The following is a 14,057-nucleotide window of genomic DNA, read 5'->3' as shown; positions in this document are numbered from 1 at the left end:
GAACTCCAACAGATAGCGGGATGGGAGTGGAGGAAGATCCATGAGAGTGCACCCTGAATGTGCGGTGGGAGAGATAGGAGGAGAACCAGGAGAGGACAGAGCCCTGGAACCCAAATGAGGCCAGTGTGGTGAGAAGGAAATCGTGATTGACAGTGTCAAAAGCGGCAGAAAGATCGAGGAGGATGAGGATGGAGTAGTGGCCTCTGGATTTGGCCAGGAGCAGGTCATTGCAGACTTTAGAGAGTGCTGTTTCTGTCACGTGGAGAGGGCGGAAACTGGACTGGAGTGGGTCGAGGATGGCATGAGAGGAGAGAAAATCAAGGCAGGGGCTGTGAACGGCGCACTCAAGTATTTTAGAAAGGAAGGGTAGGAGAGAGATAGGGCGATAGTTGGAGGGGCAGGTAGGATCGAGTGATGGTTTTTTGAGGAGAGGTGTGACTACGGCGTGCTTGAAGGTGACAGGGACAGTTGCAGTGGAGAGAGAGAGGTTAAGCATTGGCTTTGAGTATCCTAGAAATAAGCAGTGGATTTTCCCAAGTCCATTTTAATAATGGCTTGCAGACTTTTATTTAATAATCTTCTTGGATGGTGGATGAACAATTTGAAGAAACTTGAGGCGCAGCTGAATGCTTGGTGATATCTATTCAGTGCCACAAAAAAGTGCAGAGTTGTACATTTCAGTTGAAGAAAGCTCAGGGAGCAGTAGGTGTGTGTGTGGGGGGTGGGGGTGGGGGTTACAAACTTATATGAATTGACCAGGAGACAGACCTTGGGGCAATAATGTCTGATGATCTTAAGGTAGTGAAAAATGTGGTGGCCAGAGCCAGATGGATGCTTGAATACAAAGGGAAAGGCATAACTAGTAAAAAAAAAAAAAAAAAAAAAAGTGAGGTGATAAAAAAATGCCCCTGTACAGATCAATGGCGAGACATTTCTATTTCAATTTTAGACTTTTATATTGTCTTCCTCCCCAAAAAGGGGATCTGAAACAGTTTACAATTAAAAAAATAGAATTAAGATAACACATCAATAAAATGTAATAAAGCAAAATATGCATCAACATAACAGAATAGTGCAATAAATTTCTCCAGTAGCCTCTCTTTAAACCAGCTGCACCTAGATTCGAGGAGGATAACTTCGTACACATTTTGCATGTAAAATACCGATTTACAGGTGTAAATGGGCTCTTCTAAAGTTAGGCTATGCTTAGCCAATACGTTCTTTTACAGTAGGCATGCTGAGGGATGGAGTTTGCAGGAGCATAGGTGGAATCACAATTTACATGCATGTATTATAAAAGACATAAGTACATTTACACTTGCTTTCAAGCAAGCGTAATGCTCACTCCTTCATTCTAGGCATGATTTCTGCACAGTTTCTGCTTGTATTTTATAAGAAACATAGGTGCCTAGGTTTCATTTAAAATAATAATTTTAAAAATGAAGTGCCTTCCTGCCCTATGAGCTTAGGCATCCTGTTAATAAATTACCCTCTTGAGGGCAATTCTATAACTGGGCACTTCCATTTAGATGCCTACAGGGGGCACAGTAGGAGCCAAAAGGAACCTGGGAGCCTATGTTCCATTATAGAATACTAGTATAGTAACCCGGTATCGACATGCCTAACATCTAGGTGCCTGCACTTATGTCAGCCATAGAGCTGGCACAAGAGTGCGTGCTTAAGTGTGGCAAAAGACATACATCTGTAACTTACCAAATACTGTAAGCTATGTAAGTGGGAGCAGGGGCGGACTGACCATACAGGCAACCGGGCAGTGCCCAAGGGTCCAGAGTGTCTCCCCCCCTTGCAAACTACAGCCTCCCCCCGTCCCACCTTAAAGGGCCCTGGTGTTGTTAGTAGCCTCTTCGAGAGCAGGAAAGATCCCAACTCTTTCCTGCCCGTTGCCACTACTTTGCCCAGCGCCACTGCATTTTCAAAATGGCTGCTAAGACTTCCCTGCAGCAGTATCACGAGGCTACCGTGCTTAGGCGGAATTTTTTCTACCTAAATGTGTACGTGCACACATATCTGCATATATGCACTTATTCTAAACATTTATGCATATAACATGCATGTAAATGCAGGCATCTAGGTTACAGAATTGCCCTTCACATGGCTCCACATGAACTTTTATTATTAGGCTCCTTCCTTGGTCCTCTCCCTCCTGTCTTTCTTTTCCCTATGGATCCTTCCTGGGTCCTCTCCCTCCTGTCTCTCTTTCCCTATGGATCCTTCCTGGGTCCTCTCCCTCCTGTCTCTCTTTTCCCCATGGATCCTTCTTGGGTCCTTCCCTCCTCCCTCTTTTCCCCATTGATCCTTCCTGGGTTTTCTCTCTCCCATACTGTAGTTCTCCATATACTATCTCTATTTTCTTGCTTCAGCTGTGGGTCTGCTTGGGAGAGGGGTCACTTCTCTAGTAGGTTTAGGCTCAGGTAACATATAATACTGTGTTCAGTTGTGGAGGATGTATCAGGGAACGGAGAAAGTTGCGAGAAAGGTAACCAAAATAGCATATGGTCTAATGACCAAAATATGTATACCCTAGAGAATAAGAGGATATGATGAGACATGTAAATACCAGGAAGGTATTAATAATAATGCATAAGAAGCAAAAAGGTCAATCTTTAGCAGCAAAATGATCACTTTAAGTTACAAGGATAAATTATTTGTTTAACTTTATGCAGATTTTCTGCAATCCTAACTATCCAATTAGGATCACTGGAAACATAGAACTTTAAATGAATGAATACGTTATCTATTTAAAGTGAGACTTGATGTTTATATGTTTGACTTCAATGCATAAAGTTATATGGACAGCAGCTGCGTTTTTCTGTTCTCCATATAACTTTTTGAGCTCTGTTCCCAGAATGCCCCAGATCCCACCCTGATTTTAAGTGGATAACTTTGGCCATAGAGGGGGGTAATTCTATAACTTGCCAATTCAAATTAAGCGCACTGACGCTGTGCGTTGAACGCCAATTCTATAACAGCATGTGTGTGCCAAGATGCTGTTATAGAACAGTAAAATACACCCAACTTGGTGCCTACAACTTGGCATAACCACATATGCCAGGTCAATGGCAGGAATAAATGAGTGTGCCAAAGTGTACCATGTGAGATATGTTGAGGGGCATTTTTGATATGACATCTAAATCCGATTTTGGATGATTTGCTGAAAACCTGGCCAGTTAAATAGCCTTAAGCCAGCTAAGTGCTAATAATCAGAAAGATAAGCTACAGCCAGTAAAGGGAGGTGAATGGTTTAGTGCTGCTCTGTTTGCATGGTGGGAGGAGAGATTAAGGTGAAGCTAACTCTCTGGGAAGGTGCACAGGGGACAGGAAGAGGGAGAAGGAAGCTGGAAAGGGATGGCAGCTACCCTCTAAGAGTTTGCTATTAGCTGAAGTAAAAGGAGGCAATAGGAAGGTGCATTTTAGTGATTGCTCTTTAGCAAAGGTTTACTCTGTTTTTGCATTGCTGAGACCCCAGGGGAATGAAGGCTGGGGGAAAGGCATGGAACCTATGGATAAAGTGCCATGGTTAGCCTGTTCATTGTTGGAGAAATACAAGTAAACCCCTTATGTTTTGTAATTATCCTCCTGGGTGGAAAGGGGCAGTTCGGAACATTCAAATAAATGGTATAATTTACAGCACTTGTGTAGTCCAGAGTCTGGTGCTTGGTAAAAAGGGAAGGAACCCTGAGGAGGCTTGTAAGAGGAGGAGGAATGAAGGCCTGTTACTTGGGAGAACAGGGACAGGTAGACGGAGCACCCTCTTTTGGGCCATACTATTTTCAAAAGTGTGTTAGGTCGCTGGAGAAAAGGCATTGGTGTGAGCCTATGAAGGGAGTTCAGGGATTGACTGCCATTGTGCCTGTGTCTCCCCCCACCCCCCGACAATATCAACCTCAACCCTTTCAATAGAAAGAAAACTGTAATGCTAGAGCTCATCATGTCAAGTATCAATGGGTTAGACTCGGGGAAAAATGTCATGTAACTAAAATACTTTAATGGAAAGGGTGATGAGTGACTGGAATGTCCCTCTAGGAAAGATATCCCTGGTGGAAAAAAAGGATAGTAATGCAGTACTAGAGTTACCTGCAGAAAGCAGCAATTCAGCCTGATCAGCAGTGGTAGTTACTATTGTATTCTGCTTCTAAGAAGGAACAATGGTAACAACGCTAAACAGCAGTGGCCTACCAGCATCAGGCTTTCAAGAAAGCTGGGGTAGCCCGAATGGAGGGTCCATGGATGAAAACCAAAATCTGATGAGTATGAAAAGTCATTTAAATAAAAATAAGCCTTGGAGGCTTTAAGAGAATTACAAAACTTGGCAAGAAAACATAGAATGGAATCTGGGTGTTTGGTTTAAATACTGGTTTTATAGGTAGCAAAGCTGAAAATGGCAAGGCCTGACATGGTTTAGTAGCGGAGATGGAAGGAGCCAATAGTGTAACAAGTTTTGGGTGTGCTTGGGCCAGATATGGAGGGTGTTGCTGCACGGGATTTTGAGAGGTCAGATAAAGGACATGGAGATGGAGGGATCTGGTATTGGGTTGCTTATGGAAATGTGTAGAGGTAGCTACTCAGGGCTGGCCCAACATTTATAACAGACTAGGCTGTCGTCTAGGTTAGCAGCTTCTTGAGGGCAGCAAAGGACAACTTTAGTCAAAGCAAAACAATAGATCCTAACAGCCACACTAGATCAAAGAACTATCAGCACATAGTTTAATGTGCCTCTTTATAAGATATTTGTGTGATAATTATGATTACTATGTTTCATTATTGAAGTCTTAGGTGTGGGGGGGGGGGGGGGGGGGCTGCAAGCTAGGGGCCTGAAAGTTAAATGAAGAGGTATATCAGACTGAACGTTCATCTAGGGTGCCCAATATCCTTGCGTTAGCTCTATATCTACCCAAAAGTGAATGAATCTTAACTGGCAGACTGGATGGACCATTTTTGTTAACCGTTGTGATGTCCTTTGGACAATAAGACAGTATAACAAATGTTCATATAAAATAAATTTTGGTCTTTCTTTATCTTCTATCACTTACTATGTCACTATGACAGCAATATAGCTGGAGATTGTTGGTAGAGAAACATGATTAAAATAAGAAAATTCTGTAGGGAACAACGAGTATGTGAGTTGCACAGCAAAACAGTAATATGACTGAAGGTATTTAGTACATCTACACTGCAACACTGTTAGGGATTCGGTCAGGGGAAAGGTAATAATACGGTAGCTTTTTGCTCTTGTTGCGATCTTGAATAAAGCTGCTGATGTCATTGAGAGCCTTTCTGAAGGTCAGCATGGCTTCTTTCACTGGTTTCTCCGTGAAATGCTCATCTGTGTACATCCCTAGAAAGAGCTGAACACAAAACAAAGCGGATTTTACAAAGTTTGGCATAATGTGATATTGCCATCTAAGTTTTTTTTTGTTTTTTTAGATATGCTGTACTGCCCTGTCTGAGAATCTGCAACTTATCACAATAACTTTGCTGAAGACCTTTTACTCTCTCAGTTCAAAGCCCAAATTACAGGAGGAGTCTCCAGGCATTGACATTAGAGATGCAGGAATTTCATGCAGAAGATCTGTACTTTCAGGTTAGAAATATGTAAAATAACTCTTGTCAACAAATCAACTTCAGATACTAATGTTGAAATCACATTTCCATATCCAGCAGTAGTCTGTGTCATGACATGATGCTCATTCTACATGACGAATGGAAAAAAGGGAACGTACACATTTTACCTCATTAGCATGCGTTCCTGTGCACCTGTGTGAGTCAAATTGTCAGTAAATTGGCAGAAATGTATTGAAAACAAGGAAATAACAATACACATTACCACATATGATGGTCATATACCTTATAAAATAAGACTCAAAAAAATGGAACAAAACATTAACAGTTATCCAGTGTACATTTAGCAAAAACTTAATTGACCTTTTTAGATTAGTAACAAACATGGATCTATTCCTGCAAAGTAAAAGATAATTTCAACACCAGAATGTGTTCAAAATGTCCTCCCTGAACAGACTTACAATTACGAAAATGTGCATGCCACTGTCTTATTGCAGCATCGATCAAATGTTGATCAAGTTCTTCCCATGCGATCACAGAGTTCATCATTTTTTCTAATCTTTGCATTCTATACTTTTTCCTCCTTTGCCATCTAGGCTGTGTAGTCCATGAGATTTAAGCCTGGCTGTTGGGTGGCCACATTGTCAGTGGGATGAAGTGCGGCATTTGTCATGTCAGTAGCACTGTTTCTCGAGCTTGGTGGGCTGGCGCACTATCTTGTTTTCAGATATTCGTAAGCTATCCAAGTATTTTATCTTTTAGCAAGTCCTGCATCGCCACTATGTCTGTAGAGCTGCCACAAGTAACATCACTGGTACAGTTTAAATAATTGACTAAACCCGTAGTCTATACAGAAACAACTTCTCTGCCTGAAACAGTGTTTGATGCAGTCGTATTGTATAAGACTTTATACACTCACCTCATTATCTTGAAACTGACTAAGCGCCCACACAGCACCAAGGTGCCAGCAGGAGCGCCCCCTGTCTGGCAAAGACTCAATGATGTGCTCAATGGTGATTGTGCCTTTCTCTGTGGGGGGAGGGCATCGCATAGTGGGAGGAGCATTTGGAATCCAAGAGCACCAGTCATACTACAGGAGAACAGACAGAGAAAATGATGTATTACCCCTTCCCTTTGAGTTCTAAATTACAAAGACGATGTAGTTATATCTCAGGTAACCTAGTAATACTTTTAAAACAAAACTTTTAAAAACATTTAAAACAAAACTCCCCACATATATCCAGAAATGTTTAATAATGCCTTCTGCTATATTACTATCATGTATTCTATTACCATGCAACCCAAAATCCTTCTGTAAAACCAAATATCTATTCTCTTCTTACTTCCACTATCCATGATGTATTGTAAGCCACATTGAGCCTGCAAAGAGGTGGGAAAGTGTGGGATACAAATGCAATAAATAATAATAATGAGAGAAAATATTTTTTCACTCAGGGCCAGATTCTGTAAGTGGCGTCTAAAACTAGGAGTGTCCAAAAATAGCATTTAGCACTATTCTATAAACCACACCTAAAATTAGGCACAGCTTATAGAATAGCACATAGGGCCAGGGAAAGCGTCTACATTTAGGTGTGGCCATTTACGCCACTGAAAACCTGGTGTAAATACCTGTCTAAATGTAGTAACGTTCTCCTGAATTCTATAACCATGTGCATAAATTTGAGGAATGCCCCTGACATGCCTACATTCCCTCCATGGCGAAGCCTCATTTACAGCTCATTAGAATTTACACGTGCCTCTTTTTAGAATACACATAAATAGAGGCACGTGTAAATTCCAATTATTGCCAATTAGTGCTGATAATTGGTTATCAGCCAATTATCACTGACTGGCTCATTAGTCAATTAAGGTATGTGCATAAATTGGGTGCTTGCTCAAAAACGTGAACAACTCGCTGCTCCTTATATAGAATCCGGGGGTCAATGCATCATTAAGCTGTAGAACTTATTTGCCAGAGGATGTGATAAAAGCAAGTGAGTGTAGCAGGGTTTAAAAAAAGGTTTGAACAAATTCCTGGAGGTAAAGTCCATAAACTGTTGATAAGATAGAGCTGGGGAAGGGCATAACTTGTCCCTGGGGGTTGATAGCACAAACTCTTGCTACTTTCTGGGATTCTGCCAGGTACTTGTGACTTGAACTGCTACTGTTGGAAGCAGGATACTAGGCTAAATGGACCTTTGGTCTGACCTGGTATAGCGGCAAGGAATTAAACCAAGGACCTTAGCCGGTCATCAGATTAGAGCATCCAAAATGTGTTATAGGTATAGAAGGATGAGGGAAAATATGATTGAGGTCTACAAAATCCTGAGTGGTGTAGAATGAGTAGAAGTAAATCTGTCTTTTTACTCATTCTAAATGTACAAAGACTAGAGGACACTCAAGGAAGTTACATGGAAATACTTTTAAAACAAATAGGAGGAAAATATTTTTTCACTCAACGAATAGTTCAGCTCTGGAACTCTTTGCTGGAGGATGTGATAACAGTGGTTAGTGTATCTGGGTTTAAAAATGGTTTGGACAAGATCCTGGAGGAAAAGTCCATAGTCTGCTATTGAGACAGACATGGAGAAGCCACTGCTTGCCCTGCAACTGGTAGCATGGAATCTTGCTACTGTTTGGGTTTCTGCCAGGTACTTGTGACCTGTCTTGATCACTGTTGGAAACAGGATACTGGGCTAGATGGACCATTGGTCTGAACCAGTAGGGTACGCTTATGTTCTTATGTAAATAGGCTTAATTTCTGTTCTAAATTCCAAGGGCATTTTGCTGTCGCATACAACTATTGTCACACAGGGATGGAAACTCCTAACACTAGTGCTTCTTTGGAGTACAGTGTTTCATCTGGCAAGATTATTTGTAGTCAAGGACTAACCTAGTGGTTAGAGCAAATGATGGAAAACAATGGAAAGCATGTTTTAGATATCTTTGCCCAGAGATGCTCTTTGTGACTTTGGAGAAGTCATTTTACTCTCCATGGCCTTGGATATAGAACTTATGGGGTGCTATACAAACTCCACAGTCAGTGTTTTAAAATGAGGACTACAGAACTTGAAGTTATTCCCAAAGAGAGAGGATATCAGCACTGAATATCTGGGTATATAGGTGACTGCTGCTTTTAGCTGGATAAAGACAATATGCAATGCAGGTTCCAGATAAGAAAGTGGATTACATAGGACAGCTTTCTGTGACCCAGCAGTTGTTAAAAGGAGTTGTTCTCCAGATGCTGAAACATTGACCCCCCCCCCCCCCCCCCACGGAGGTAAGAGGTCCTGGCAGTGGCGTTCCTAGGGGGGCTGACACCCGGGGCGGATCGCCGATGCGCCCCCCCGGGTGCAGCGCCCCCCCCGGAACAGCGCGACGCCCCCCCCCCGGAGAAAGAACCCCCCGGATGCACACGCTGGGGGAGGGGGGTGCCGTGCGCCTACCGGTTCTTCGTTTTCATGCTCCCTCTGCCCCGGAACAGGAAGTAACCTGTTCCGGGGCAAAGGGAGCATGAAAACAAAGAGCCGACAGGCAAGCGGCACCCCCACCAGCGGCGTGCACCCGGGGCGGACCGCCCCCACCGCCCCCCCCCCCTTGGTACGCCACTGGGTCCTGGTGAGTGCACTCCCTTTATTCAGAAGCATAGCCAGGTTTTGATGTTAGGAGGAGCAGACATTTTGTAAAATAAGCTTCAGTGTGAAGATGAAGGGCTGATCTGCATAGCCACCATTTTACTCAATCTGTTTGGGGGAGAGGAGTGGAGGAGTAGCCTAGTGGTTAGTACAGTAGACCTTGATCCTGGGGAACTGGGTTCAATTCCCACTCCAGCTTCTTGTGACTCTGGGCAAATCACTTAACCCTCCATTACCCCAGGTACAGATAATTACCGTTATATACTATCCAGCTTATTTTCGAAAGAGAAAAACGCCTATAGTGCGACCTAAATCGGGAGATAGACGTTTGTCTCGCAAGGGCACCCAAATCGGTATAATCGAAAGCCGATTTTGGGCGTTTCCAACTGCACTCCATCGTGGAAACGAATAAAGTTGACGGGGGCGTGTCGGAGGCGTGGAGGAGGCGGAACTGGGGCGTGGTTATCAGACGAGGAGAGATGGGCGTCTTTAGCTGATAATCGAAAAACAAAGCGTTTTTACCGTGATTTTGGGTCACTTTTTTTGGACCCTTTTTTTCATGAACTAGTCCCAAAAAAGTGCCCCAACTGCCCAGATGACCACTGGAGGGAATCGGGGATGACTTCCCCGGACTCCCCCAGTGGTCACTAACCCCCTCCCACCAAAAAAAAACCCACTTTAAAAACTTTTTTCCCAGCCTGTATGCCAGCCTCAAATGCCGTACCCACCTCCATGACAGCAGAATGTGTTCGATCCTGTCACAGCCTTTCCCTGGGTCAGATGTGGCTCTCGGGTGCAGTACAGGGTCACATCAGCATTGCATTGTGGTGGGTGTAGGGTATTGGGCTCCGTGATTTCATTAGCTTGTGTTACAGTCTCACAATGTTGGTAGTTGGTAGGCTCTTCTCCCATGGTGCTTTTCCCCCTAACTACTAGGTCAGATTGTGCCCTGTTGTGTTTCCTGTTGTAGTCCATGCAGTAGTGGCCATTTTTGTAAGCCAGTTTTAGTTCCCTTTCCTGTGTTAGCCACGTTAGACAACTTAGTTCTTCCCTTGAATGTGGCTGAATGAAGGCATTGTACAGCATTCTGCCAGCTCTGACCTACTGCTCATCTCAGTACCAGGGAGACTTGTTACCAGTGGGGCACAACCTCTGATCTGCAGTTAACTGTGAGTAGAGGCGGTTATTCCAATAAAGGATGTTTTCGTAGAGTTTAGTCTTCAGGTGTCAACTGGTGTGCCAAGGTTATATAGCAGCAACCAGTCCTAGAGGCTTGCGTGTATGCAGGTCCCTGGAGCACTTTTAGTGGGTACCGCAGTGCACTTCAGCCAGGTGGACCCAGGCCCATCCCCCCCCCCCCCCACCTGTAACACTTGTGCTGGTAAATGGGAGGCCTCCAAAACCCACTGTACCCACATGTAGGTGCCCCCTTCACCCCTAAGACCTATGGTAGTGTTGTACATTTGTGGGTTTGGGGGGAGGGGGGTTGGGTGTTCAGCACCCTTGGTAAGGGAGCTATGCATGTGGGAGCTTTTTCTGAAGTCTACTACTACTACTATTTAGCATTTCTATAGCGCTACAAGGCATCCGCAGCGCTGCACAAACATAGAAGAAAGACAGTCCCTGCTCAAAGAGCTTACAATCTAATAGACAAAAAATAAATAAAGTAAGCAAATCAAATCAATTAATGTGAACGGGAAGGAAGAGAGGAGGGTAGGTGGAGGCGAGTGGTTACAAGTGGTTACGAGTCAAAAGCAATGTTAAAGAGGTGGGCTTTCAGTCTAGATTTAAAGGTGGCCAAGGATGGGGCAAGACGTAGGGGCTCAGGAAGTTTATTCCAGGCGTAGGGTGCAGCGAGACAGAAGGCGCGAAGTCTGGAGTTAGCAATAGTGGAGAAGGGAACAGATAAGAAGGATTTATCCATGGAGCGGAGTGCACGGGAAGGGGTGTAGGGAAGGACGAGTGTGGAGAGATACTGGGGAGCAGCAGAGTGAGTACATTTATAGGTTAGTAGAAGAAGTTTGAACAGGATGCGAAAACGGATAGGGAGCCAGTGAAGGGTCTTGAGGAGAGGGGTAGTATGAGTAAAGCGACCCTGGCGGAAGATGAGACGGGCAGCAGAGTTTTGAACCGACTGGAGAGGGGAGAGGTGACTAAGTGGGAGGCCAGCAAAAAGCAGATTGCAGTAGTCTAAACGAGAGGTGACAAGGGTGTGGATGAGGGTTTTGGTAGAGTGCTCGGAAAGAAAGGGGCGAATTTTACGGATGTTGTAAAGAAAGAAACGACAGGTCTTGGCAATCTGCTGGATATGAGCAGAGAAGGAGAGAGAAGAGTCAAAGATGACCCCAAGGTTTCGAGCTGAGGAGACAGGGAGAATGAGAGAGCCATCAACAGAAATAGAAAACGGGGGGAGCGGGGAGGTGGGTTTGGGGGGGGGGGGGGGAATGAGAAGCTCGGTTTTGGTCATATTTAATTTAAGATGGCGTTGAGACATCCAGACAGCAATGTCAGACAAGCACGCTGAAACTTTGGTTTGGATGCAAGGTGAGATATCAGGGGTAGAAAGGTAGATTTGGGAGTCATCAGCATAGAGATGGTAGGAAAAGCCATGGGATGAGATTAATGAACCAAGGGAAGAAGTGTAGATAGAAAAGAGGAGGGGACCAAGAACAGAACCCTGAGGTACGCCGACAGGCAGAGGGATAGAAGTAGAAGAGGATCCACCAGAGTGAACACTAAAGGTGCAGAGGGAGAGGTAGGAAGAGAACCAGGAAAGGACAGAGCCCTGGAATCCAAGTCCACTGCACTGACGTAGGGTGCCCAGTTGGTGTCCTGGCATATCAGGGGGGCGAGTGTACTACGAATCGTGGCCCCTCCCACAACCAAATGGCTCGGATTAGGACGTTTTTGAGCTGGGCGTTTTTAGTTTCCATTATCGCTAAGAAAAACAAACGCCCAGCTCAAAAATGTCCATTTTTTCGAAAATACGGTTCGGCCCGCCCCTTCACGGACCCGTTCTCGGAGATAAACGCCAATGGAGATAGGCATTTCCATTCGATTATGCCCCTCCATGTAAACCACTTTGAATGTCATTGCAAAAAAAAAACACAGAAAGGCAATATAACAAGTCCCCTTTCCCTTTCCCCATCTAGCTATGCCTTTCCCTGCCTTTACCATTCTATGCTGCCCTGACTCATAATTTCTACTGAGTGATTTTTAAGCTTTGTTTATACATAGCTTTGATTTATATTTATTTTTCAATTTTGAATTATTACAGTGCTACCTTGGGTGAATTGAATGTCTAACACCACAAGGGTAGGTAATGTACCTTGCCTGGTCCCTATGCACATTTTGATGTTTTTAAGTGTATTACTTTTACGTTTTCACTTACTGTATGCGATATCATGGATTTAATCATACTATGTGGTTTTTATTTGAATATATGAGTTTTTATTTGGATATATTATATTTCAGTATACTATTTATGTCCTTTTATATGATTTAGATTTTACAACTTATTTATTACTAGTAAAAAAGTCCCGTTTCTGACACAAATGAAACAGGCGCTAGCAAGGTTTTCCTCAGAGTATGTGTGAGAGTGACTGTGTGTGTGTGAGAGAGAGAGAGAGAGTGAATGTGCGAGTGTGTGTGTGTGTGACAGAGAGAAAGACTGGGTGCGAGTGTGTCTGTGAGAGAGAGAGTGAGACTGGGTGTGAATGTGTCTGTGAGAGAGAGTGTGCCAGGGGCCCCCCCTCCTCCCCCCTTCTTCCCCTCCCCCTCCTCCTCTCCTCTCCCCTCCCCCCTTCCTTCCTCCCAGTTCCAGGGTCGTTCCCTCCCTTCCTCCGACTTTCAGTGTCCCCCCTCCCTCCCTCCGAGTGTCAGGGTCCCCCCCTCCCTCAGGGTCCCCCCTCCCTCCGAGTTTCAGGGTCCCTCCCTCCCATTTTCAGGGTCCCTTCCTCCCTCCGAGTTTCAGGCTCCCTCCCTCCCTCCGAGTTTCAAGCTCCCTCCCTCCCTCCTGAGGAGTCATTGTGGCTGCCCACAGACCCTCCCATGGGGCCTGAAGGGGCAGCCACGGCCGTCACCTGCTTTCCTCCTCTTTCATGCCGCTCCGACTCCTGAGATCCCCCCTCCCCTGCGCAGAAACGCGCAAGCGCACTCGCGCGCCGGCTCGGCACAGCAGAATGCTCTCTGTGGCTCTGCCCCCTCTGCTGATGCCCAAGGACGACTCCAACCTTTCTTTCCGTGCCATTGGTCAGGACGCTGTCGGCTACTCTGCCCCTCAATGCTTCGGTTTCTTTTAAGCTCCGCCTCTGTCCCTGGGCCCTGGCTCTTTCGCCCCTCCTCCTCCGGCTCTGGCGTTCTACGTGACGTCAGCCTGATCTACAGAGCCCAGCAGACCAACTGCGAAGAAAGCCACGGATACAGGCAGCAAGCTAGAACGTTGGAGGTGAGAATTATTATATAGGATGTTAACTGTACCTGCCCAAAGTTTACCGCAGCATGCTGTGCAGATGCTGTGAATATCACCAAAGTCAAATATTCAGTCAACTTTTCTTTAGTCTTCAGACATTTCGGAAATCCTGTAAGTGTAACAACCAGTTAGAAAAACCTTTCACTTCCCCTTTGTGAATATTAGTGATTTTTCACTTTATGGTCACTAAGGATATTTCTGATTTGAGATCACTAAGGATATTTTCACTTTGTGGTCACTATTGATATTTTTGCTCTATATATCTTACCAAGAAAGCTGTAACATAGTTTCAAGGTAAACATCCCTCACACTTTTGTACTTTTCAAGACAAAATCACCGCACTTCTTTTTTAGATCCTCTCCCAGATTTTG

General features: G+C 44.6%; 1 protein-coding gene across 1 annotated transcript in view; it reads right to left on the bottom strand.

The window, feature by feature from the left end:
* Positions 1–543: 543 nt before the first annotated feature.
* LOC115470372 (arachidonate 5-lipoxygenase-like) overlaps positions 544–14,057 on the bottom strand; it is a 137,906-nt gene continuing 124,392 nt past the window's right edge. The window contains exons 12-14 of the mRNA XM_030203480.1: positions 13,695–13,795; positions 6,500–6,670; positions 544–5,366 (exon numbers count right to left, since the gene is read on the bottom strand). Coding sequence (XP_030059340.1) covers positions 5,187–5,366; positions 6,500–6,670; positions 13,695–13,795 — 452 coding nt within the window. The 3' untranslated portion in view covers positions 544–5,186. The remainder of the gene's footprint in view (positions 5,367–6,499; positions 6,671–13,694; positions 13,796–14,057) is intronic.

This window comes from Microcaecilia unicolor, chromosome 5 (genome assembly GCF_901765095.1).
Source record: "Microcaecilia unicolor chromosome 5, aMicUni1.1, whole genome shotgun sequence".
Taxonomy (NCBI): domain Eukaryota; kingdom Metazoa; phylum Chordata; class Amphibia; order Gymnophiona; family Siphonopidae; genus Microcaecilia; species Microcaecilia unicolor.
The sequence above is the reverse complement of the archived record's forward strand: the minus strand, read 5'-3'. Positions and strand labels throughout refer to the sequence as shown.